This window comes from Bombus affinis, chromosome 15 (genome assembly GCF_024516045.1).
Source record: "Bombus affinis isolate iyBomAffi1 chromosome 15, iyBomAffi1.2, whole genome shotgun sequence".
Classification (NCBI taxonomy): Eukaryota; Metazoa; Arthropoda; class Insecta; order Hymenoptera; family Apidae; genus Bombus; species Bombus affinis.
Genome location: NC_066358.1, coordinates 10795078 through 10821321, shown reverse-complemented (window position 1 = coordinate 10821321; position 26244 = coordinate 10795078). Strand labels below are relative to the sequence as shown.

The 26244-nt window shown below is 38.7% G+C and overlaps 1 protein-coding gene and 2 long non-coding RNA genes across 10 annotated transcripts; 1 reads left to right on the top strand and 2 right to left on the bottom strand.

Annotated features, from left to right (window-relative positions):
* The first annotated feature begins 349 nt into the window (after window positions 1-349).
* LOC126924877 (C-terminal-binding protein) lies at window positions 350-24993 on the top strand. Of its 7 annotated transcripts, none has more exons than XM_050739820.1 (8): window positions 350-743; window positions 17959-18402; window positions 18521-18808; window positions 18895-19083; window positions 19216-19305; window positions 19512-19668; window positions 20523-20700; window positions 21064-24993. In XM_050739820.1, exons 2-8 carry the CDS (start codon window positions 18205-18207, stop codon window positions 21392-21394), a joined length of 1431 nt encoding a protein of 476 aa, XP_050595777.1. In that variant the 5' UTR covers window positions 350-743; window positions 17959-18204; the 3' UTR covers window positions 21395-24993. The 7 variants fall into 7 exon arrangements, with proteins under 7 accessions (XP_050595777.1, XP_050595772.1, XP_050595779.1 ...); XM_050739815.1 differs by having other exon boundaries at window positions 21061-24993; XM_050739822.1 differs by lacking the exon at window positions 21064-24993 and adding an exon at window positions 20897-21054.
* LOC126924883 (uncharacterized) lies at window positions 5555-9109 on the bottom strand. 2 transcript variants are annotated; one of them, XR_007713742.1, is made up of 3 exons: window positions 6243-9109; window positions 6067-6143; window positions 5555-6007 (listed from the first exon to the last, which is right to left on the bottom strand). It is a non-coding gene; the product is annotated as an uncharacterized LOC126924883 (long non-coding RNA). The 2 variants fall into 2 exon arrangements; XR_007713743.1 differs by having other exon boundaries at window positions 6440-9109.
* On the bottom strand, window positions 15438-16598 carry LOC126924884 (uncharacterized). Its single transcript, XR_007713744.1, has 3 exons — window positions 16340-16598; window positions 15881-16258; window positions 15438-15793 (listed from the first exon to the last, which is right to left on the bottom strand). It is a non-coding gene; the product is annotated as an uncharacterized LOC126924884 (long non-coding RNA).
* Window positions 24994-26244: the final 1251 nt, after the last annotated feature.

Here is a 26244-nt window from a genome sequence, read left to right as displayed (position 1 = left end):
TTTAAATGTTAATTAAATAGAAAATTTTTATGGATTCTTTCCATTACAAAAGCGTATAAATTTCTCGTAAACATTAAATAATTCAAATGCATGATATCAGGATGAAGAAGCTAATGGCCCTGTAGCAAAACTAATTCTGCTTATAAACATAAAATCAACACATTTATCATCTGTGATTGGATATAACGATAAGTAAAATCTTGAAAACCATACTATTTTGAATAAAAGATTTTTGGAAATTGTTGGAAAAATTCAGTGGATATTTAACTTAACCGTTCGGTAGAGGCTTCGAAAAGGATCGGTGATATTCGGGTATGTTCGGCCGGTGACGGAGAGCATCGGTGGCGCGCGCGAGTCACTCGGATGGCCGGGGGCCGCCATTTTCCTCCAGCGAGGGAGACAGTCGCGAACGTAGTTCCGTGCATTGTCGACCAATTTTTTCGTCGAATCGAGAGATTTTCGGTAAGAACTGGGGCGTCGGGCGGGCGCGCGTGACCCCAGAGCCCGTATCCGAGCGAGTATCGTTCCACGGGAGGCTCGAAGTCACCCGTGGACGCCGCGAGAACCGTGTGAATCGTAATACAGAGTCAAGGCGCCGCGTTTATACCCCCGATCGAGACACAATCGTAAGAACGCCGTGTGAGAGAGTGAATAGTTTGGTGATCGCAGTGTAGCCGGTGAAAATACACGAGTACCCAGGAGTACCGTGGACCAAGGAATACTGGGAGAATCGCCTCCGACAGGTTAGTCAGTGTTTTTCTCACGTAGATCGCGCCGCCGAGAGGCTCGGTATACGCCGTGTGCGTCGCTCGCGCGGCCCCTGGTGTGCACGGTGCATGCGTGCACACACGCACCGGAGAAAATTCCGCGGGTTCGTGCGTGTGTATTTGTATGCGTTTCTATCTTCCGTCTCTACTCTGAACGTACCAATACAGTGCATACATAGTTCTTCGTTTAACCGTTCCACCGTCTCTCTATATGTATATGGCGAATGTATGACACTTAGCGTGCGAGTGTGCTGACTAGTGTGATATGGCGGGAGACGCCGCGCCAGCAACGGCCACGCGCCTTTCTTTTTATTCAGCCCTCCGCTCTCGCCACTGGCCCGATTATTCTATCTTTTCTCCTCTTTGTACCCGTACTTTTCAACTCTTAAAAACTTACACAGAGTTTTCGACTCGTGCCTCGCGAAACCCGAACTATTCGACACTTAAATACTCTCTTTTCCATTGAATTGTGTGTAATCGTATCTTGACGTTGACCTTCGGCAACGCTTCAACCTTTCCGATGAAACGTTACATGTTCGTGCTTCTCACATTTCCCTCGGTATACTTGTTTGTATGTATAGACGCGTAACATCCTTTACTATAATATGCAAGTTCATTACAATATGTTAATTTTCGAGTAGGATTCCAATGGGTAATTAAACGTCTTATCTGTTTTATCACGACGCGTAAGGAGTATAATAACGGTGCTTGTTCGAAATAGATCTGCACCGGTTAAATTACCGCGTGGAACGAATCGTACGATTTCCCTTCGATTTATGGTTACGCTATAAAACGCACGTGCGAACCAGGCGAATTTTCTGACATATCAGACGAGTATGAAAATTGTTATGAATTATTACTAGGTGGCAGCACTTCGCGCTGTATGCTTTGAAATTTCATTTATGAAAAGAAACATTCGCAGGGAATTTTCAATCTTCGTCCATCTGTGTATGCACAGGTACTTACACGTATCTGAGAACTCGGTCGAATCAAGTTCGCGTGATGTTCCCTCTTTGCATTTTAATAAATCACGTTACTGGAAATGTTTGATTTGCCGTTCGAAGAGCATGTCGGAGGAGCGAAATGCCTATGGTGCAGTACAGTCTGATGTAAATCATTTATTCTGCTAAGTGTACGTATCATGCGACTGACCGCCATTTGGATAGACGCTTCTAGAATATCATTCATTTGTATCTCTCGCTCCTTCCGTCGACAGCCTGTCTTCTCCATATCTATTTATCTCGTGCTATACACCATATTAATGTGTTTTGCGTTTTTCACGCGAGAGACTTACATACGCACACGCTCGCTATTCCAGAGAATTTTCTTAAGCGAGAACATAATTTAGGAACGCGTTTACACGCGTCGCTAATTATCGCACCACGTTCGTGCTACAAATTAGCATCCTCCACAGAGTTCGAGCGAACTTTTGCGAAAACGATTATCATTCGTGCTTGTGGGTGACACCGCGAACGCACTTAGTGGTTCTCAACTTTTTCCGTCCTGTTTCCTGGTGTCCCGCTGTTGTCGCGTGAATCTTTTATACGTGTTCGTGCAACCCGCATCCTTTGATTGATTCGATATGTCGCTTGCTTCTCTTACAATACAAAGTTGTAGACGACTGTTTTAATGTTCGCGACTAATATAACGAACTTAATTAATTTTAAAATTTTGTCGACTTTTTCCCGTCTATCCTCAATTTTTTAATTAGCTTTAGTCATTTCTTTTACCATTTTCTAATTTCAAAAAGAAAAAAGAAAGTTTTTCTTAATTTTACGAAGTAACGAAGAGTTAGGATAAAAAGAATAATCATGTTATTTTATTTCTTTTTTGAGAAAGATTATAATACGAACACCAATTAAGTATTAATTATATGGTCCTTCCGCGGTTTAATAACTTGATAAAATTTTTGCAATTATTATTTAATAAAAAATAATATACAAAAGGAATATTTATAAATTAAAAATGACACAATCACGAAGTTTACATAATTGGATTTTCGTGCATGTATAAGCGAAGTTCAAAAATATTTTGTAACATAATCACTGCCACTTATACTTCAACTTCAACACACGCATTGCTTTGGTTTTTCCACGAGTTCGATGTTCTTGTCTGGACTTGGTTAACAAGCTTCCGTTCGAAACGATAAAGCATGCTAACGACCTACTAATCTGAAATGTGTAGGGTTCGAACGACTGCAAAATATTAGAAGCGTGACATGGCGTTTTCCAATGAGAAACAATACCTAACGTTGGAATAATAAAATTATGCAAACAAAATGAAACGCGATAAAAGGAGAAAAAGGGGAAAGAATGGTGGGAAATTAAAAAAATACTTTTCGATGTTTGTGTGTACCGCAATGTGAGATACAAAATGTAGAAATGATGCGAAAGTAGTGGAAAATTTCGGTATGTACGCGTAGTTCGATGGCTAATAGCAAGTCTTAAAGGACGTCGGCGCCAAACGGTATGTTGGATTGCGTAACTTTCGCCGAATTTAACGCGAATATGGAACGAACGCGTCGCGTACGTTTCCCTTATTTCGTTTCACCGCGCCGGTGCGCGCGCCACATGCACGGGTAACTTATTCATCGTTGATTGTGTCGGTATTTAAACGAGCTCCTGTTCTGGCCTTACGTAATTTGCTGAACGCGGAGAGCAGCGGGTATACACGCGCTCGGTTGCTTATTCAGCGATGTTGTGACCTGTATTCACGTCGCGACACTTCTGTTTCTTTTTACTAGAAACCCACTCACGGTTGGCCGTGTGTATGCGCGCGGCATCGCGTATATTTACGTTTTCCTCGTTGGCGCCGCGTAAATCCATCTCCTGCAATCGTCCAGGAGAAAGGAAACGGGAAGGCGTTATCCTTCGAGAAAGTTAAGTCGTTCTCAGTTTAACGAAGGAGGTCGGTTTTCGCGCCACCGTTACCGACCAATCGCCTTTTTCCTTCATTTAGGCCCTCTCGGCTTGCAAGAATATCTTTGCTGTCCGCCTAACATTACCCTTTCATTTTCTGCGTTCCCTTTGCTAATTGTCTGACAATTCGTACATCACAGTATATATTTATTCTAATATATATATAGTATTTATTATGACAAAATGTTACTTGTAAATATCGACTATAATTCGGTATTTGGTTTCGTCAAGTAGTAGATCGATAGTAGCCTTAGTGCTCGTTAACTGACGGTTGGACATAATCGGGTCATATATCGCGTTCAATTCGGTTAAGGAATATGTCGCGCGTACGGGTCGTGGGACGGTGCGTGGCTTAGAATTTTTCTTGCCATTTGGTTTACTACTTATCGATGATTCATGGTTCATAGTGAACCACGAGATCGTCAGAAGAAAGAATTTGTTATTGTTTGTTCTAGACTCGGATCGCACAGAAAGATACGTATGTTGCGATTATGTATCGCTCGAAAGCAACGTCATGTCATTTGCTAAATACGAAACTATCCGGTTAAATGTGCGACGCTGTCACTTTCTGTTTACAAAACTATCTAGCGTGTACCTATTATTAAGCATCCGAAATAAGAGCAACATTTCAAGCGTTTGTAAAATTTCCTTGATTATTATTGCCTGTTTGTCGTATTGGCGTGTCGTATAACGCGCGCTAAGCTAAATCAGTTCATTACGCGACTTGCATAGTCTTCGATGGGATGCAGATGCGTCGCAGGAACACGTACCTATGTACCTCTTCAGAAATGTTATCGCCTGCACTGATAATGACGCGATAATGCGAAAAATGAACGAACGTCGTATTTTCGAATCTTAAGTTGCTCGAACGTTTGTAATTAAATTAGAAGTACCATTACGGATAATCGATTCCCGATTGTTTTCCTTTTTAATGCAGCGATGGCTATTATTTTCATCGGAGGATAAACATTTATTTGGAAAATAAAAGTTTCAAAAAAATAAAACGTGCCGACAAGTATAAACAAGGATGCACGAGCGAAGTTTGTGTAGGCTTTGTTCTCTGTCGTCGCTCTTCCGTCATTTTTTGTCGCGTAATTAAAGCGTGAAATCGCCACGAGGAGGAACGGGAGGAGAGATGACGAAAGCTGGCCAGATAAAGAGAGAGATAGCAGGATCGTCGAGAGGGGGGAGGAAAAAAGTGTCCCTGTCTCGTACGAGGCTCGGGTGGAACCAAACCGCGGCGGTTATTATCGATCTCTCGGCATCGTTACACTTCGTCCGGGATCCGTACAAGTGCGGTAAAAGGCACGAGAGAGTGGTTACGTCGATTGTCCACGGGCTGCAGAGAGAAGCGGCGCTCTACAGGCTGTTTCTAAAATAAACGACCGAAGCTTTTCGAGTGCGTTTTGTTTACCTTCACGATGGGGGACAGATCCCACGTTCACAGCCGCGGAAGTGACTTTTTTTTTTTTATAGGTCGCAGTCATTTTTTGTTCGTTACAGGGATTTTTCTGATTTAGAAGAAAAACATACTGAATTTCTTTTTATAAAATCACCGTGAATACTTACTTGTTACGTTTTAACGTATGTCCCGAATTCATTTGACGAGTCGAATAGAGTATAGTTTTAGCTAGTCGTTTACGTAATACTATTTTTATAAAAGTATCGATGACGACAAGTACCTAGTCATGATAACAAAATATTTGTCGATATTTATGAAAGTGGTTTACAAACAATTAAGGAAAATTTACCTTATCTTACAGAACGTATTTTGGGGTATCTGTATTACATGGACATGATAGGAATATGTGACCTCAGTTGACAAGGTGAAACTGACCTTGAAAAATGTCTGTGATTAATAGTTCTCGAAAAATGTCAAATAACTTTAATCTGGCCTGCTACACCCAATCATACATAACTTATCTCCATTATAGTTACTTCGATTAGATTGTTGACGGGTGCTGGTTAAGATCCAATTATTTGAATATATCATTTGTAATCTCATTCACGAAGATAGTTAAAGCTGTTCGTTTACACTGCTATCGTCGCCAATGTTCAAATTATATCCTAGTTTCGCGTGACAGAATTCAAAGTAGCTTGAGAACGTGCGAGAAGTTTTCTGTTAGGAAAGAAAACCATTTCTAACCGTTAACGGTGAATACTTATTTCAATTTTAAACGCTTGCAAACTAGCCAGCTATCCTTGCAAACCTTTGTCGCAAACAAAAGATAGCCATAACTCGAAAGGGAGTATTTCCCCTCCGTGTCCATGGGATCTTTTCCCATCCTCAAGGTGAACATCGTTAAGGCCCCCAGGAATTGGCTGAAACGAGAAATACAACTTATCGGATGACTACAATTACACAAAGCTTATGGGCATACCTATTTATATATTGTCATTCAAACTTTCCTCCAAGTTGTCTTGTAGGTGATACTACTTATGTAAGGAAGTGAGGTAACTGTAAAAATCATAGAGTGTGCGTATAACGTTAAATTAGCATTGCATCGGTTTAATAAAACTGAAAAATACAGATTATATTTTTTATATGGAAACTTACCTTAATATGAATTTAAAAATAAAGCTCGACGAACTATTTTACACTAACAAAAATGATAATATTTATTCTATTTTTTAATCATAAAATTTTAGAAATTTTATTAGAAGCAACCAGATTATCCTATTAGATCCCAAATGCTTTTCTCTGTTTTAGAACACCCTATATACATAAATGTATCGACAAGTCAAAACACGTACGTATCGTTTAAACGATTAGCGTTAGTAGTCTCTGTCTATAGTAAGCACGAGCAGTATCATCGTGTCCCATTATGGACGAAACGTTTATGGTACTAGTATACACATCCAAAATTTGTTCGCTCATTTTAGAAGCGCTGTATATATCCGATCGTTCCGTAGAAATTTCAATGTAACAGCCTAAGTGGCATGTGGATGAGTGCACGACAAAGAGGGAAAGGGAGAGCGAAAGAACGGTCTGGTCGGTTGTAACAGGTGCCCCCACCCGTTCTCTTGTTGCCCTTACTCTCCTTGCCTCGATGCCTCTCTTCTCCCGCAGCACTGTTCTCTTCAGGTTTGCCCTGTTCGTCCTGTGTGTATATCTTATAACGTTTCCTATCTTCTTTCTCTTCGTCGTTACTTAGCCTCTTTTATGTAAGGCTAGCAAACTGACCTGACTCAACTATTGGGTATGCTATACTTCTCTCAGGGGAGAGAGACGAGCTTATAGGTTTCTCCTCCTCTTTTCGGTTTCGTCGCTCAAGTTTCGTCGAGCATGAGGACGGGGCTTTCCGTTAGATGTCGTGTAATCAAAAATCTGCACGATAGAGGGCACATTTTTCGCCGTTTCCTGCCAGTTGTATGCGATTCGGACAGATAGTAATTTCACCGGATATGTTGACTTGAAGCTTTTCATTGCAATTGTATTCATGCAGAAGGATAATAACTTGTCTCATAGTATCATATGCGTTGAATATGTGAGTGTTTTCTTAATTTGAGCACGATTGAAAAGAACACAGAAATACTACTTATAAATTAGTCAATTAAAAGAGGTATTTTCATTTGGGATATTAAAGCGCGGAAACCTACAGAAAGAGAAACGTTTATAAATCCGAGATTGGACCCAATGGCATTTTTTTTTCTCCACTACTAAGTGCCCCGGTATCGCTCGCAAATGCTATTCGATAGATACTAGAGCGTGTCGTACAGATTCGCGAAAAAGATATATGACAATTTCTATGCGAGCAGCCAGCGGAACGTTGGAAACTGTTTCGTATGCACCCTGATTTCTTTTCGTCATGGGCCGCTTCTTCTTGTACAAATAATCGAGAATAGGGAAAAGCGTAATTACTGCTATGCTATTCAGGCTACAGGCAATCGATTTCTACAATGCCTGTACAATGGAATGAAAATATAGATATTGCTATTCGTTTCTGCCAGTCTTGCGGAAAACGGACATGGATAGCTATAATAATAGATAAATGCACATGTATTACGTAAATAACGTGGAACAATGCGTCTGGAACACGCAAAAGAAACGACGTCATTGATCATACTTGCAACAAATTGGTTATTCGTAATCATGCAAATACGTCCCATATATTCTAATACGCATTTAAGGATTATTACCAATGTTTCTTCTTCAAATTATCGACTATGCTTTAGCATTCGATCATTTAGATCACTCAGATATCGAGATGTAATTGGTTAGATAGTAACGGACGCGCATCATGTATCTCCGTATTCATTGCTCAGTCAAAGAAGGTCCCCACAGTACGCTGTACATAACTATGGTCGTTGGAATATCTTCCAGTAAATTGACCAAGCTAAATATACTATACGCGTATATACCTGGAAATGTCTGAAATACTTCAGATTACAGGAATCGCGCTATAAAACGAGATAAAACAAATAGAGATACGGCTGCTACGTGAATATTGGATAGTGGAGGTGAGGGGGGGGGGAAGAGAGAGAAAAGGTGTGGATCGTTCGAAAGAAACATACAAAGTTGAGAAAAAGAAACTCGTCGTTGTCGTCATTGAGGTGATGTAGTCCGAACGTGAAGTACGACCCCAGGATAATGGGGGTAGCGCATCGCCATTGTAAACAGACTTGGAAGCAGTAAGCAGCTCCGGGATTTAGTTCGATGTGTCGGAGGATGGGGACAGCGGGAGGTGGTTGGGCGAGACGGGGAGGTCTGACGGTTGGGATGAGGAAAGCCGGAGAGTTGGGTGCCAAAGCGGGGCGAGGGTGAGAGGAGGGGACGTGTCGTGAAGAGAGGGGCAGACTGTCGAGGGTGGGAAGTTGCCGAGACATCGATCGGGCCGGCCATTGCTTGCCACACTCCACTACTAGGAGTCAAGATGCCATATCCACTACGAGGAACTAAACTCCATGAAACTACTCTCTGCCGCTCTCTACGCACTTGTCCTAACCCGCTGTAACTCTGTATAGGTGTGCGCCGCGCGCGCATAGGTCGAGCTGACGCGACGAACGTTGGGGACGATCACACAGCAGAAAGAGAAAGGGGTAGGGAGGGCAAAGAGAGAGAGAGAGAGAGAGAACGGGAAAAGAGGCAAAAGAGCGACGGGGAAGACACGAGAAGCAAGTTTTATGTCCTCTGCGTACGTATTACGTAGCAAGCACGAACGTAGGTGTACATGGGTACATCCACGAGAAAATAAGTGTACGCGGGACTCACTCATCGGTGCTCGTGCTGCTGCTGCTGCTGCTTCCATGCTGGTGAATCGCGCGCATACAGGAGAGAGAGAAAATCGTTTGTATATACTTGCGGCCCCGTGAGGTCGCTTTTATACGCGCACTCTCTCACATACTTGAGCCGTTCTCGGACGTTCTTACGCGGGGACGCGAGCGAGCGTGAAGTAAGTTATAAATTGGCCGCTCTAATACGTGGACGAACTTGTTCTCCATGTAACCGTTGCGCCTAATGGGTTATAGGTCATTACGCTTCGCTAATGGATTATCATTTCTCTAGGAGTTATTAGTCCTTCCTTGCTCGATTGATTTGAGATATTGTGCTAATCAACGCGTCGAGCGCGTACAATATACATAGATAAATGTGTGTAAGTATTGTGTATTTCTCCGAACGATGTGTTCTTTAGATTATCGTGCCTCTAGAAATCATTCATTTCGTTGGATAGATCTCGCATGGGAAAATTCTGTCCTGACTGCGTTTGCGCTCAAATTAATTTAATATCTCGCTAAGTTTCTTCTCAACTAGAATTAGAACTACGAGGTTCTCAGCTCGAACCGGTTTGTTTGGAAATCTTGTCGTCGATTCGCTGAACTTCGCTGTACTTTCTTTAACGTATTTACGATAATAATGATTACTGCTGAGCCTGTTTCTTTTCATTTTTTCTTTTGTATTTTTAATATATCCAGTGGGGCATAGTGTGTAGTAGTAGCGTATGGAAGGTTTTACGAACAACTTTCTTTGTTTCTTTGGAAGTGATTTATTCCGTGAAGCGCGTCTAGAATGGGCGCGGAAACAATAAGAAAAGTTGTCGCGGTTTATGTGGAAAATTCTGATTCAGAGCGGAAGAGGATATAGGGAACCGTAAAGAAGGAGGGGTTGGCGAAGTCGACGGAGTGTATGTAACTTTGAAACTCAACAAGGGTATATTCATCGCGTTCCCCTACCCATGAATAGAAGGAGACACGAGCTGGCACATGTCTTCAGCCGCACTGGCATTGTTCTTTTTATGTATGCTTCTCGATCGAGTCCTTCTTAACCCGACCGCGCGGCGCAGTAGTGAGGCAGAGTTATGCGAATGGATGGATCTCTCGTACAAGAGATGCCGTAACAATTCTTTGCATCGTAATACTCGAACGGACCGCGACCGTGCGCGCGCACGGTCAGATCTGATTTAACGTCACTCGTCGGCCGGCATGGAGACGCTTAAAGGGATGTTAAACGGATGTTAAACGGTTTTGAGAAGCGTTCCGTGTGCTCGAGTCGTTCCATTCGCCACCTGTCGGCCTCTCTCTGTCTTCAAGGTTTCAGATATGAATGCAACGAATGTGTGTAGTGACTCGACACGAGTCCGTGCTCTTGTACTTTCTCCCACGTACACTCTGTTGCACGCTTTTGCTCTGTAGGTTATTACTGGTTGAAAGTTTGAAGCGACGAACGATTGTACCGTCAGTTTACCGTCGTTGCTCCTATTATCGCTTTTGTTCAACGAACGTAACTGGCGACGCCTTTTGTCAGTGGCTAATTAAAAGTTTCCACCAACTTGGGAATCTTTAACGCTGAATTTTTCTGCTATCGCCGTTGTTCCTTTTGCGCGAACACGAACCGCGCGGCGCTTGAATGGATCCGTAACTCCTGCCGAGGAATAGTTTGCCAAGGTAAACGCCCAGGGACGATGCTGAAACGTAGCGAGCCAAATGTTTTCCAAGTTGACTCGCACAAACTCGAATACTACTCTCGCGAGCCGGGATGAGTCACTGGATGAGCCGATTTGACTGTCACGGTGCAAAGGCAGCAAGTTATTAATGCGTGCACCTATATCGATCAGTGTGTAAAAGAGGAGGCAGACACGGAGGTTCGTGCTTCGAGCGCACTTTGCATGTGCATCGACATTTGCAGAACCGAGTGCGATCTCAAGGCCGACGCGGCGAATGAATTTACAGAGTTCAACCATTTCTTGTTTATCTTGCTTTCTTATTACTTTTCCTTTTCTATTTTCTTCTCCTTTCCTTAGTTATTCTGTTTTCTCTCGATCTTTTTTATTTTGCTAAAATTTTCTAAAAATCATATTAGGGCTAATTTACAAATCCTTTTAGTTTTACAAAGAGGAAGAAAAAAATAATTGTTTTAGTATGTTACAAGAGCAAATATTAAGTGAATTATCGGTACGGAAAAATTAGTCTTATGTTCAAAATAATTCGAGACGATTCACAGGTATATAGTAATACTTCATGAATTGAATTTACATATTAAATAAGTATGTAAAAAAAATATCGCGTGAACGTAAGCGATATGTACAATAATTTATAAGCTGTCGTTATTAAGAAAAACCTTAGGAGTAATTAGAATGCTACCGTATTTTCTTTTAAACATTATCAATTGATTTATCGGTATTATCATAAATTATTGAAATAAGGATTTAATCTATTCTCTTTGACGAAGAATCAGTTAATTCGATATGATGGAGCAAAAATTTAATTTCAAAAATTTTCCACATAAATATATACATACTACATTCGATTTAACGCGTAGATATGTATGTCCTACGAAGTATTATCTTTCATTTCTATGAATCATCATGCGTATCTTATGATCTTCAAATGTATTATCTGTTTACTTAAAGATTTCTACTTACATAATCTCGTTATTAAATTATTATAAATAAATTATCTCACTCCTACTACTTTAAATAAGACGGTTCTTGCGCATTTCCAGTTGCATTTTCGAAATTTGTAAAAAATCTAAATTAAAAAGATAAAAGAAATTTTAATCCATGTAATAGCGTACAATTGTTGAGTGTTTTCTAATAATTTCCCATTTTACATTCAACTGAATAGCAAGTGTCCTCTTCTCTTGCACAGTAATTTAGTAATGATATATTTAATATATGTAATGTAAAAGATTGATATAATTTACTAGTTAAAAATACTAATAAACTACTAATTGTTAATATTAGTATATTGGCATGTAATGAGTTGTTTGTTACAAGCTTTCACTGCACAAACAATTTTTACAATTTTATGTCGAATAATTTGTTAAGTTCATTTGTAGAATTTTGCTTGTTTTACTATTTTATTAGACTTGTTATCCAAGAGAATTTATTAGTGAGAGCATTGATAACTTGCAAGTCGCGATTGGTAAAATTTTGCTGATAATGTTAGTTCAGTAATGGAAGAAGTACCGGGAAATAACGTTTGCGCAACATCGAAACCATTTACAATTTAGTTAAAACATCTAAATACGAAACTGCTTCTTTTCCACGTCTGAGTAATTTTTTGCTCCAAAAAATTATTGGCGCAGGAAAGTTCTTTCCGTCCGTTTGGCCAGAAGAACGGTCGTAACTTCTTTTCAAACTATGTACATACATACATGAACCCTGAAAGCTAAACCTCTTCGTAAGTACCGACTCGACCGGTTTCTTTTTTGCTCGGGCGTACCATCAAAGGAGGGACAGTACGCGGTTGATGCTGACTGGTATCTGTTACAAAACGATGCTTACAAGCTCCTATATACGTACGTACGCGAAGAAAGGCAACGATGAACGCGAGCGAAACTCGCGCTTTCCTTGGAATCTCGTAAACTTCGTCTTGGAATTTCGATCGTTGCCTGCCACTCTGAACGCGGGAGGGGGCAGAGTTCTCAGGGAAGTGGGAGAAACATCTTTCTTCCTGAAACGTCTCGTCGAAGTTTACAGGCTTTACCTAGCTGTTTCCAAGTCACTTTTACTTTTGACCATTTTCACGTGAAATTTTATACTGTGTTTTGAAATCTTTAGCCGGTAGCAAAGGAATTCAATTTATAAATGACTGACCTTGAACTTTTATGCAGAAATATTACAAGAAATAATCACAAAGACTTATATCTAATAAAGTGTATCTTTTCAAAATGTTTAATCTTTTAACAATTCATATAATAATCTTAATTTTATATGTACACCATACATATGAATAATGTATCGATCATATTGATAATAGTCATACGAAAAGGGTGCCTTAATTACGTCATTTAGCTTTAACACCTCAAACTTTATATCCATACGAAAGCTCAACAATTTATGCAAATCATCTTAAGAGCAACACTCTTAAGAACGGGCACATGAAACTCCTAAATTTTCTTCAAACACTCACAGCTCGAGGGAATATAAGCTTTGAAAAAAGAAGTCTTGCCCCTCGTAACCGCATCCGCGTGTACATACTTGAAAACGTTTCGTTCCAACTGCAAAATGGATGGCCTGGGCCTGGGCCTGGGCCTGGGCCTGGGCCTGGGCCTGGGCCTGGGCCTGGGCCTAGATTGACGCGACCGGTGCACGGAGAGAGTAGCACAGAAGGCAAACGAGAGTGACACCGGTCGCGCGCGGGTCGATGCCGATCGATCGCCACGGCGAAACATCGTGACGAAAGTTTGCGGAAAAGTGATAATTCCAAAACACATTGCTTATTCGTGGAGCACCGTAGGAATGGATATAGAAGGAAGGAAGGATGGCCAAGACAGTAGGAAGCACGGTCGCGAGACGAAGGGAGAGACAGAGAAAGGGCGAAGGCACACGGCAGGAAAAGGAGAGAAGAGAGAGGATGGAGAGCAAGCCAGGCAGAGGCAGGCAACCAGGCTGGCAGGGCAGGCGTTGGAGAACCGAAGTTTCGCTTTAGGAGCGGAGAACTTAACTGAGTTAACTTTGCTGCCGAACCAAACTTTCCGCCAACTTTAAGTAGTCGCCTCTCCTCTTCTCCTTCTCCCTTTCCTCCCTCCCTCCCTCCCTTTCTACACTCATGGCCGTTCGCTCGTTGCCCGCTGGAGAGGAGACGAACGTGGAGGCGGAAGGTACCAGAGCAACAGCCCCTCTCTTTACCCCTTTGCCGACCATTCCGTTGTGCCCAAGGATGAGAATGCCCGAATGCCGACACCGATACTCGTCATCATAATTGGACAAGTTTCTTCTGCTCCTTTCTCCATTCTAGTACTCGACAGATTTTTTACTGTTCTCTCTTTCACACACACGCACGCGCGCGCGCGCGCGCACACACACACACACACACACACACACACACACACACACACACACACACACACCTCCCCGTTTGCTTTGCTCTTTTTCGTTTTCGTTCGTTTTTTTTTTACATTTACAACTTAGAACAAACTCTCGCTCTCTTTTCAGCCACGGGTATTTATTTAAGCGTCTGTTGTTCGTTGCGCAGAGTGCAACCGATTTTTGTTTCTACAAAGAGGAGGCCGCGTTGTTCTGTTTCTCGATGGCTCGCAGATGGCGCGTCGATTTTTATCATCGTAATTGGACGAGTATCTTCTTTCATGTTCTTTATTCTTATTTCGTAATTTGAACGAATTCCTTGTTTCGCTCGCATTTATCGATAAACATGTATTGTTGCAAGGAAAATTTATTCTTTGCAACGTGAAGATTGATTTTGGTTTTTGGTTAATTACATGAAATTTCCGAGCATGTAGAAGAATTTTTTAAAAATTGATATTGTTTTATAACCGATAAATTTACGTGCGCATAATATACCGGATATATCCAAGAAACATGAGAGAAGTTAAAATATATATATGTTCAACATTTAGAATAGTAATTAAAATAATGACGTGATTTGTGTTTAAAACTGACCTAAAATACGTATCTATTGGTGCTAACAATACATCGCTTTAAAAAGGTTTCCACGATGCCATATGCGTCATTATAACGAATGTTATCGCTAGTGCACTATTCCTAATAGACTTGTTTATTTTTAGCTCGCTATCAATGAGCATTCCTAATACCGAATTTCAAATAATAATGGTTTTGTTGTAACGAAATGGTTTGATTCTAATTAACTCCTTATGCATATTAATAGAAATATTTATCACGGAATATTTAACACATCCGTCCTTTACAATATCGTTATATTGTATGACTTCAAGAAACAAGAATAAAAGATGCATGTACATATCTTTTACAAATATATTAACACTCTTATTATATAATAACAGAAATCTGTGCTCAAAGTAAACGTATAATGTAACTTATCCTAACTTGCGATTAGTTAAATTTAAACTTAAGGATAATGCAATTCTTAATTAATTAATAGCTATATCTTCTTTTGCTTAATTACATATTCATAAGACGTGGCCGTATTCTTGAATGTTCACGCTGAAAAAGTTTCGTAGCGATCGTATTATTAATGAACCTTTGACTTAATTTATGGGATCCTTCTTGAATCTGAATACACCGTCTCTTCTTGCCGGTCGATATAAAAAAATTTGCCGCGATTATTATCGCATTGAAGTCGTTTGAATTTCACGTGTCACTAACAAAAACCTAGTCACCTCTCCGCGCGGTAAGTTTTGAAACAAACTTTACTTTATCGTGGCTCGATTGTAGGAAGGGAGAGAGCTGGCAGGACGAGCTTCCCTCCCACCAACGGTTCTCCGCCAAGTAAAGTTGCTCCCAGGTTAGACAATAATTGGATAACTTCGCCCTCATAGCTCCCCATCCCACCGGCAGCTTCGTTGCCCCACCCTTGCTCTGCTTTCCCCCTCTCCTCCCTCATCTCCTTCACCTCCCTCGCTACCATCCTCTCCGCCACCCTTCATCGTTGTATCTGTAACTCGAAAAACTCTGTTGCACACTGAGATTAAGCTAAAGGGTTGAATTCGACCGCTTAGTCGAAACGTTCGTTCTAAAAGCTCGATGAATTTTTAACTCGTTCTAGAATATCTTTTGATAACTTTTGAGAAGCTCTTTCATTGCTGTAAGGAACATTGACAAGCGAAGCTTGTTATAGGTTGTAAACATTACATACAAGATGATGCGTGGCTCCTCTAAGTACTTTGTTAATTGATAAAATTTTAACGAACCTTCATTTCATAATACAAATTCATATCATAAAAATCATCTAGAAAACAATAATAATAATTAAAAAAAAAAAAAAAAGAGGATAGATTTGAATATTAGGTCTTGTAATATTTGTTTATTTACTTACTCGTAAGTGCGAGGAGGAAGTAAAGATTATAACTAACATAGTAACATTGGGTATATTTCATCATCGTGACCATTTATTCATGCGCGGAACTGTATAATAAATAAAAATGTTCTTTCTGAGCGCACTTCCTCAACACATTGCTCCTCCATGTTACGAACCGTACGTGTATTACGTATGATATACGTTGCCAGCTGTCGAACAAGGGCTTAATCTCGCTTCCTTGCCTCTCCTCCTTTTGATGATATGAGCTTGCATTTTCGCTGAGTTGGCACAACATGTGCCCAAGTCAAAGTGCTTGGGTTTGCACTCTACGTTAGTATCGCATCCTCGCTTTCGCTGAGGCCAGCAGCGATCTCATTTTGTAGCCTTCTCTGCGGACTGTGTTTCCGATTGCTTGTGTGTATTGACCCACAGATTAAACATTCTTAATGTGTATCATTTATCTTATATTAACCTTACCACATAGAATGTTTCTGCTACGGCGGGCCAACTACTGTAAACTCACTGAAGAAATCTCTGCGAGCACTTGTAACAAACGAGATCTCAATCTGTGTCGTTGAGTGTCAATGAAAAAACTGAATGGGGAAAAATAGTTGACATAACAGGCTAGAAAATTAACATTATGGATTTCTATTTAAGACGATTATTAACGCGCTCTGAAAATTAATTGTAGGGTATAACGATAAGTGTATGATTGTTCGCAATTTCTTTAGCATAAAGCAGTTAAAGTAATGTAGAATTTTCTATTTCCGAGCAGAGAAGAGAAGATTGTTTGAATTGTAGTTTATCAGCGAATATTCTATAGTACTACACGGAAGTAGTACTAGTCTAGGTTATACCAATTGTCAAGAATACCATATTGAAGTACTTCGAAGAAAGTTTGATTCATTTTTGATGATCTTGGTTAATTGTCGTGTGGTGACGGCGTCTGACGAGGGCGCCACGTGTCAGTTTCTCTACTTTCTTATGGAACTTCGCTGGTTCAGCATTTTTCCGTTCCGCCATATAAAAGCACCGGGTACTAAATCGACTCTTATCGAACATATTTTCTGTTTTCGTATAGTTGCTTGCGTATTGATCATATTAGTAGATACCAAGATTCTGAGAACTGGAATTTATGAGTTACTAAGCAGTTAATCGGGCATTAAGCGTGCAAATGCAACATGATTGGTTTACAATTGCTGCCGAAAATGGGCTGAAAACGTCGACCCACTAACCAAAGCCAGGCATTCTATTATCAGTTCCAAAAACATTTGCCCCAGCTAGTAATTTCGTTCTCGATACATGGTGTGTCCCGTGCAATACTTTTTACCGCTGTTTCACACCGAAGTGTAGAAAGTTCATACGTATTTTTGTTTGACATAACACCGACGTTATATTCTTGAAACTTCTTATATTTTCCAAGCGCTTCTATCACTGTGCTGGACACGCGTACTGCGCAGGTTAAGCCGGCGCGTTTCAAGGTAACCTAAAACATTCGGTTTCGTACACGCTGTTAGGTGTTTCGTTTTCTGTGAAATAAAGTAATGCTAAATTTTCTCACTTAACTGAGTACCGATATCTTGCCGAACTATTCATTGCATGATATTACATCCGTGAGTGAAATATTCGCAACCATACGTATCACATGGATTTCTTTTCTACGAAGAAATTCATGAAGGCGTCGAAATGTATGTTTATTGACCGAAGTTCGTACTTCATACGTATTGCGTTTTCTTTCTCAATATTTTAATTATTGAAGGTATAAATGTAATTGGCACAATTTTTTGTTAGAAATTTTACCGCAAATTTTATATCTTTAATATGTATAATTCATACATCAAATATTTATAAAATAAATTCTAATACAATTTAGTTTTGTTTACGTAAACTGCAAAATATGTACGTATAGTTGATTACTACGAAATGATAAATAATTTTAATTCATTATTATTACTTAGTGGACTTTGCATAAGCGATATTTTGATTACTGTATTGCAACATCATACATTAATAGACATATTATTATGTTATGTATATAAGTATGGCAGGTTTCAAGTGATTTATATCTTAAATGGTATTCTATTTGAAATTTTCAGGAGACGGTGTTCAACAAGTCGTGATGCGTTGGGGGTTCGGCGGTCCTTGTCCAAAAACCGACCAGAAATCAGTGTTGGAGAAGCAATTTGTGTGACAAAGCATAAAAGTGCAAAACTGTATTTTAAGATATACTCAGAGGCTTCCTTGTCAGTGGACTGTAGGACTTCCTTGGAAGAAAGCAGATATTCTTAGTGACACTGAAAGTACAAGTGAAAAATATAAAAATTGGGGGGGCTGTTTGACCGATGGACAAACGGAAGATGATGCCCAAACGCCCTCGAATGGATAGCCTGAGGGGTCCTATTGCGAATGGACCCATTCAGACACGACCATTAGTGGCTTTGTTAGATGGTCGAGACTGTTCTATTGAAATGCCAATTCTCAAAGATGTTGCAACAGTAGCCTTCTGCGATGCACAGTCGACATCAGAAATCCATGAAAAGGTACGTTATCTGTCTATAATGTGTATTCTGTGTCATTAAAATTTCTTTTGATTAAGGAACATCTTTTATTTTGTTATTTGTATTAATTCATCGAGATGTTACTATAACATTCCTGTAGGTATTAAATGAGGCAGTAGGTGCACTAATGTGGCACACTATAATTCTGACAAAGGAAGATCTCGAAAAATTCAAAACATTACGAATCATTGTAAGAATTGGATCTGGAGTAGATAATATAGATGTCAAAGCAGCAGGGGAACTTGGCATCGCTGTGTGCAATGTGCCTGGATACGGTGTTGAAGAAGTAGCTGACACTACTCTTTGTCTTATTCTAAATTTATATCGACGTACATATTGGTTGGCAAACATGGTACGCGAAGGAAAGAAATTCACAGGTCCAGAACAGGTAAGAATTTTGAAATGTGCATAGTATATTTATTGTTACGTAGCAAAAAATATTAAAAGTCCAATTTGATATGTGATGTCTCCTAGGTCAGGGAAGCTGCAACAGGATGTGCAAGGATACGGGGTGACACACTTGGTATAGTTGGGTTAGGCAGGATTGGTTCTGCAGTTGCCCTGCGTGCCAAAGCCTTCGGTTTCACTGTCATTTTTTATGATCCCTACCTACCAGACGGAATTGAAAAATCTCTTGGTCTTAACAGGGTCTACACATTACAGGTTTGATATCAATGTTGTTGTTTTTATTCTTTTCTTTTTTTCTTTTTCTTTCCTTTTTGGTTTAGTGTAATAGTGTAGCAATCTCAATTATATTCTATAAAAAAAAATGTATAATTATATGATTTATTACAGGATTTGCTATTCCAGTCAGACTGTGTATCCTTGCATTGTACCTTGAACGAGCACAATCATCATCTTATTAATGAATTTACCATCAAACAGGTATTACATGCCAAATTTGAAAAGGTTTTCTTTCTTTTTCTTTTTTTTTTCTTTTTTTTTTTCTTTTTTTAAGGAAAATTTCTTTCCTTTTTGTAAATGTATCTTGCAATAACAATGCAATAACAACCTTGTTAAAGATTAAAATTATCTGCGATAAATTCTGTATTTTTTTTGTATTTTATTTGCATTAACTTCTTATATCGTAGATGAGACCTGGCGCTTTCTTAGTCAATACAGCAAGGGGTGGTCTGGTTGATGATGACGCTTTGGCCGCAGCGTTGAAACAAGGCAGAATTCGTGCAGCAGCACTTGATGTACACGAAAATGAGCCATACAATGTTTTTCAGGGTCAGTCATCGCAGTGTGAGTTTTATCTATCCATACCACCTAACCCCCTCTCTCACGTAACTAACGTTTTCCTTCATCATCTTGATCCTCCTTCTTCGCTATTGGATAATGTAAGCTCATGCGACAAAGGTAACGCTCAGAAGAAGAAAAAAAAATAAAAGAGAAAAGAACGAGAAAGAAAAAGAAAAATATTTAAGATATGCAAAATGTAAAATTTCAAATTTTCGTACGTATAGATAGTAGAAAAAGGATATATTTTTACTTATATCGTAAATATAAATTATTGCAAAGTGTAGGGAAACTTCAATATTACGCAGTTTACGATATAGAATCAGATAGTTTTGTTTCATTGCACTCTTGATATACAAAAGAAACGAAAGGAGTTTTAAAAATTAAATATAGTCGCTAATAACTATGAGCAGTTGATGTAACATCAAACACAACCAACAACAAAACATATATGTACGCAAGAATATAATTACAGAGAGAAAATTTATAGCTGACAAGTATTGATATAAAGCACAATACCGAACAAATCGGATAATTATTATATTAGTGTAATATTGAATATATTACTGTACATTTTAAAATATCGTCTGCAAAAATGATTTTTTGAAACATTTTAATAATCCAATGCTCTGAAATGTTAATTACATGACGATATCTTAATGATTTATTTACATAGTATTATAGTGTATTCAATATTAATGAGTTCATTAATCAATCATGTATATTACTGTACATTGCTTATATATACAAATTTGATTTCGCTATTATTGGATTTGCTTAATGTGAAGCGCGCGCGTGAAAATTGATTCATGAATATTGAAGGGATAGTAAAGTAGCGTATTTCTGTATGTGTTCTATAGGTCCTTTGAAAGACGCACCCAATCTATTGTGTACACCACATGCAGCGTTCTACAGCGATGCAAGCTGCACCGAACTGCGTGAGATGGCAGCCAGTGAAATACGAAGAGCTATCGTCGGTCGCATACCCGACTGCTTACGAAACTGCGTGAACAAGGAATACTTCCTTTCCTCGACCGGGTAAGCTTCGTTCGTATGTTAAATAAAGAAAGTTCAGCTTAACTTAAAAGAGAGAGAAAAAAAAAAAGAAAAGAAAAGAAAAAAGAAAAAGAAAAAGACATCAATAAAAAAGAAATCAGCGTAGGGTATTACTTTTTTTAGTATCGTTGCATTTGTTTCTCTTACACCGGGGAAAAAGATATCGTAATTTTTACAGAAACAGATTTTCAAGCAGATGTTAACTCGTATTACATGGAAAGAGAATCGAGTGTGTAAAGTAACGTGGTTAGAAGCGTTCGAACCTTTGGATTTCCTAAGATCGATTGGGCACTTTGTAAAAGGCATTTATCGAAGTGGCCAATTTCTTTTCGCTTTCTCCAGCAGCTACCCTGAGGGGATCAACGGCGGATACTATTCCGGGGGGCTGCCCGTTCAACAGGCGCATTCAACGACTCCTCACGATTCTGCACCCCCACCTCCTGGTGGGCATTCCGTCGTCGGCGGCGGTGGTGGTGGGGGTGGTGGCGGACCGAACTCCTCTGCAGGCGGTGCAGGCGCCGGGGGTCCTACAGGCCCCACGGGTCCAACGGTAGGCGGCGGTGGGGCTGGAGGCCCTACTTCAGCTCCTCCTACTGCTGGATTAACCGGTATACCACACAGCATAGTGAGCGAGCCTGACCCCCGGCCAAGCCCACCTGCACCGAGCCCTCGTTGACCTTGAACCCCCGACGTCCACTCCAGCACCACCCTCCGATCTAATTTCCCTTAGCCATTCACACACGACCTCCGACGACAAATGGCCGATTGACTAACGTGTGTCGTGCACGATGTGCCCCAAAAATCTGTCCGCTGCTTCCGACGAACTCGAGGGAATCCATCCTTGAGAAAGAGTGAAATGAGAGAACGGGGGGTAGGCGGGAAGAAAGAGCGAGCGAGCGCGAGCGAGAGAGAGAGAAGGAGGGAGAGAGAGAGAGAGAGAGAGAGAGAGAGAGAGAACAAAGCGGAGAAGAAGAAAACGCAATGGGAAGAGCGAATGAGTAGGAGAGAAAGATCGAGGTTTGCCTTGCTTGAGTTGCTGCTGTGCGTGCGTTTAAAACGTGTGTTCTCCGTAGTGTACACGTGTTTCACGTACGTATCGATGTAGAGTGTGTGCATGGCATGTGTGAATGGCGCGCGCATGTATGATGAGCTTGAGTCTGCGTTTGGTGGACTCCTGGAATAGTGCATTTGATGTAACATTGTGACCAAACCAAATACAGTTGGGCAGTAATGATGACAGTTTATAAGATGTCGCGGCTAAAGGAGGAAATAACAAACGGTGGGTAAGAATTCTCTGTGTCGTAATTTTGTATAATTCACTTCATACTTAACCGCACGTGACTTTAGACAACACAAATGATGACAGAAAGAAAAAGCAAATACAAGGAAAATGAAGTTTCATTGATTTTTTGTTTTTGTGTTTTGTATTCCGTTTTTATCAAAGTTTAATCAAACTTTGGTCGATCAAGATTGGTAATTAGTTCCTCAGGCCCATGATCAGTTCTTCCTTTTATAATGATACCTGCAGCATCGAGAAGTACATTGGCTAGTCATAGAGTACAAATCAAACATGGGTGAACATTACATCTGGCACACAGTTGAAAAGCATATTAATGAGTTTAGCCTAAATATCCTGTATAAGTTTTATCAATGATATTTCGCTTCCAGTTAAATAGGTTTAACGAGACGTAGGGAATAAACAATTTCAGAATTTCTTATTTCGTATTTCCATTAGTTCCATTTGTAATTTTTGCGCTACATAATAGTTTAGTATTCCATGAAAACATCTAATACTATAAATAAAAGAAAAACCTCCCTGTTCGATATAAATATATATACACAGATATATATATATATATATATATATATATACACACACACGCATACATAACCGCATATATATATGTGTGTGTGTGCGCGCGTGTATATATATATATATTATATGTTTTAATCCTTCATATTCTTTCATTTCAAACATGAAACATGTTTTAAGCGAAGTCATGCATTATTTTGCCACACTGTATTTGGGTTCGCGCATGCTCTTCAGTTTTTGTTTTTAAAAGAGAACCATACTCCCGAGAGCATATATATAAATATATAATTTGGCAACTTGAATAATTTTTACAAACTTTGTTTCTTTCGTGGACGTTGTGACTCTCAGTGTTAGTATATTATATTAAAATGGAAAATGTAGTTGCTCACAGATACATTTTTATGTTTCACTTAAAGATTATGAAAATGCTGCGTGATAAAAGGAAAAGAAAAAGAAAAAAGAATACAGGTAAGAAGTATATCTTACCTGTGGTAAAAGTGGCTAAAAGTAACGAAGGAAATTGTAAAGAAGTATGTGTAACCGTTGGGGCATTCTCAAGCGTGTGGTACATCACTATGTTGTTGATAGTACTGAATAGGACTTGGTAAAACCGAATGCCTGATTTATTCATATTTTTAAATGTCGATTACCGATACAAACAGACGCATTTCAATTGCCTTACGATATATATGTACGATCAAAGTAAGGTTTGTTTGTCTCCACGCACCGATCGGTAAAACAAATTAAACATGTATTGAGAAACTTAGTAAAAGTAGAATGGTATTCGTGAGAAGGGAAGAAACTGCTCTTGATAATTGAAATTTTATAAATTCCGATTGTTCTAATTCTCCCGATTTTGTAAGTTTTCTTTTTATTTTACATGCGAAAATCTGAAGTGTACATATAAATGCGAGATTGTTTAAGTTGCAGAAATATGAACTTTAGGGTTAAATATGATTTTTTTATTGTACAAGAATTTATTGTTAAGAATGATAGCGAATGGAAGATATATTTTTGAATGGGACATGATATGACTTTTGTAGATAAAAAATTAATTTCCTCCTTTTCACGAATGCCGTTTACTGCTAAAAAAAAAAAAAAAAACTTATTGGTGACGATAGGATCAACGCGGGTGTATAGTAAAACGAATTGCTTCAATAAACTGAGAAAAACGTGTCGTCTTTAATTTTTGTGGCATCTATTTTTGTACTTTTTTCGAGTTACACTCACGAATGCCTTAACGTTCCGTAATTGAATGCAGCATCTTCATCCGAAGTGTTTAAATTCGTAAATAACGATAATAATAATAGGTAACGTCGATAAGTGGCATTTTGATACAGAGTATTTTTGTGTTTTCTGAAAGGGACAAAAAACCACTTATTGTTTCAGAGAACATTTCAGAGAAGATAAATACCTATCGGTTAGCGTTCTTTAAGTGAGCGAGATTGTGTACGGAAGAAAGAGAGAACGAAAGAACACACGAGCGAAAGGTAGTACGAACAGAGACAAGTTTTATTAATTGATAATTATAATATGATTAATTATTGTATTAAGTAAAGTAAAAATGCGATGTTACGAACACTTGAATATATTATCGAAAGATGAATCATTAAAAGAAAAAAAAAACGAAAAAAAAGATGAAAGAAAGGACAAAATGGACAATTTTTTGAGAAAAAGATTATTAAAAAACGATGATAATAATTAAATAAAAAAGAAAAAAGAGAAAAAAAAATGAAGAATATGAAAAATCTATTTTAGAGACACACATATCTATTCGGTTTTTTTTTTTGTATTGTTTCTTTTGTCGGAGAGAAAGTAAAATTTATCGCGATGGTTAATCGTTGTCATGTATAATTGCGGATCGTCGTAATGGCGTTGGTTATTAATTTTAGACGCCATTTCGGAATTGTCGTGCGGTTGTAAAGAGCGTTCAACTCTCCAACACACTGCGTGTCCGTATTTCAAGAGGAGTGCAAATATTGTGAGAAGAAAAGTGATATATATATATATATATATATATATATCACTTATATATATATATATATATACATATATATATAAATATATATAGGTATAGACGATTAATTCTTCAGTTTCTCAGTGATCGATACATATGTATATTACGTCAGATGAAAGGATTTTTTCTTTTCTTCTTTTTTTTTTTTTTTCCTTAATATTATTTAAAGTCGTTCGGAAGACAAAAATAGACTGAGTTGTTTGGTATTATTCATCGATGCTTTTGGGTTAAATATGCACCTTTCACGAGCTTTTGCTTCGAAGCTTTCACAAGCGAATGACAAACCATTCCAACTGTTGTAAAGATCAAATTACCGAACAACAACTTGATCGATAAATATGAGACGATGTAGGAGTGAGAGAGCGAGCGAGCGAGCAAGCAAGCGAAAGAGAGAGAGAGAGAGAGAGAGAGAGAGAGAGAAAGAAAGAAGAAATGAAAACATAAAGCATCACAGAGACACATACAGTGTGACAGAGATGACATTATACAGTTCTAAATAGAGATACGCTACGTACACGCTACACGTGGTACGTTTGTCGCGTGACGAGATGATCCAAAAAGCTGCAGGTTTGTTTAGAGGACTTCAATATAGAGAATCGGGGGTCAGCTCGTCCCTGCAACAAGTCGTACCGGTACATAACGTAGGAACATTATACATACGTTTTCTTTCTTTTCTTTTTCAAGAATATTATTACTTATAAATACATCATTATATATATACGAAGAAAGAACGAGAGCGTGAGCGAGAGAATTTTGACGAATGAATAGGAGATACTACTCTAAATGACGGAGAGAGTTGTTTTTATATAGTTTTAATTGTGAAGAGAGGTAAATTAATGCGAGGATTCATGAACCAATATCTACGCACTTAATTACCAACTAGCCGGCAAATATGAAGCCTCCTTTTCCCCCCTTCTTTCTACGAGAAAGTATGTGGGTCCTGATGCTGTGGGATTACAAACAAAAAAGAACTCACATATTCATTCATCCGTTTTTAATTAGTCGTTCTCATACGAATATTATATATATTATATATTAATATATATATATATAATATATGTATATATATATATGTATAAATATTATATATATATATATATATATATAGAGAGAGAGAGAGAGAGAGAGAGAGGTCGTTCTTTTTTCTTTTTTTTTTTTTTGTTCGATGGAAATGGCGCCAAAACACCTTCGTTTTACAATGACGAAAAAGAAGCAAACTGAAAGAGAAAAAGCCACATAATGAAAATTGAAGATGGTGAAAACAGCAACATTAATATTATAATTAATAATAATTATAATAAATACAATATTTGTACAATAATCAACGGTGCTGTGGTGGATGCTGTAGGTCTAAATCTGCGATACCCTGTTAACCTATCCTGACCTATTTGTAAACAATTCGTGAACGTATAAGTGAACGAACAAGAAATTTCGCGGGTGCATACTTTTTAAAATTATAACGATGCCGATACATTTCGTTTTTTATTTCCTTCGATTTAATGTTCCGATTCAGGAGGTGATGATGATGATGATGATGATGATGATGATGATGGTGATGATGATGATGATTGATGATGATAATGATGATGATGATGATGATGATGATGATGATGATGATGTGTATATATATATATATATGTATATATCATATATACACATATATATATATACACACAAACATATATATATATATATA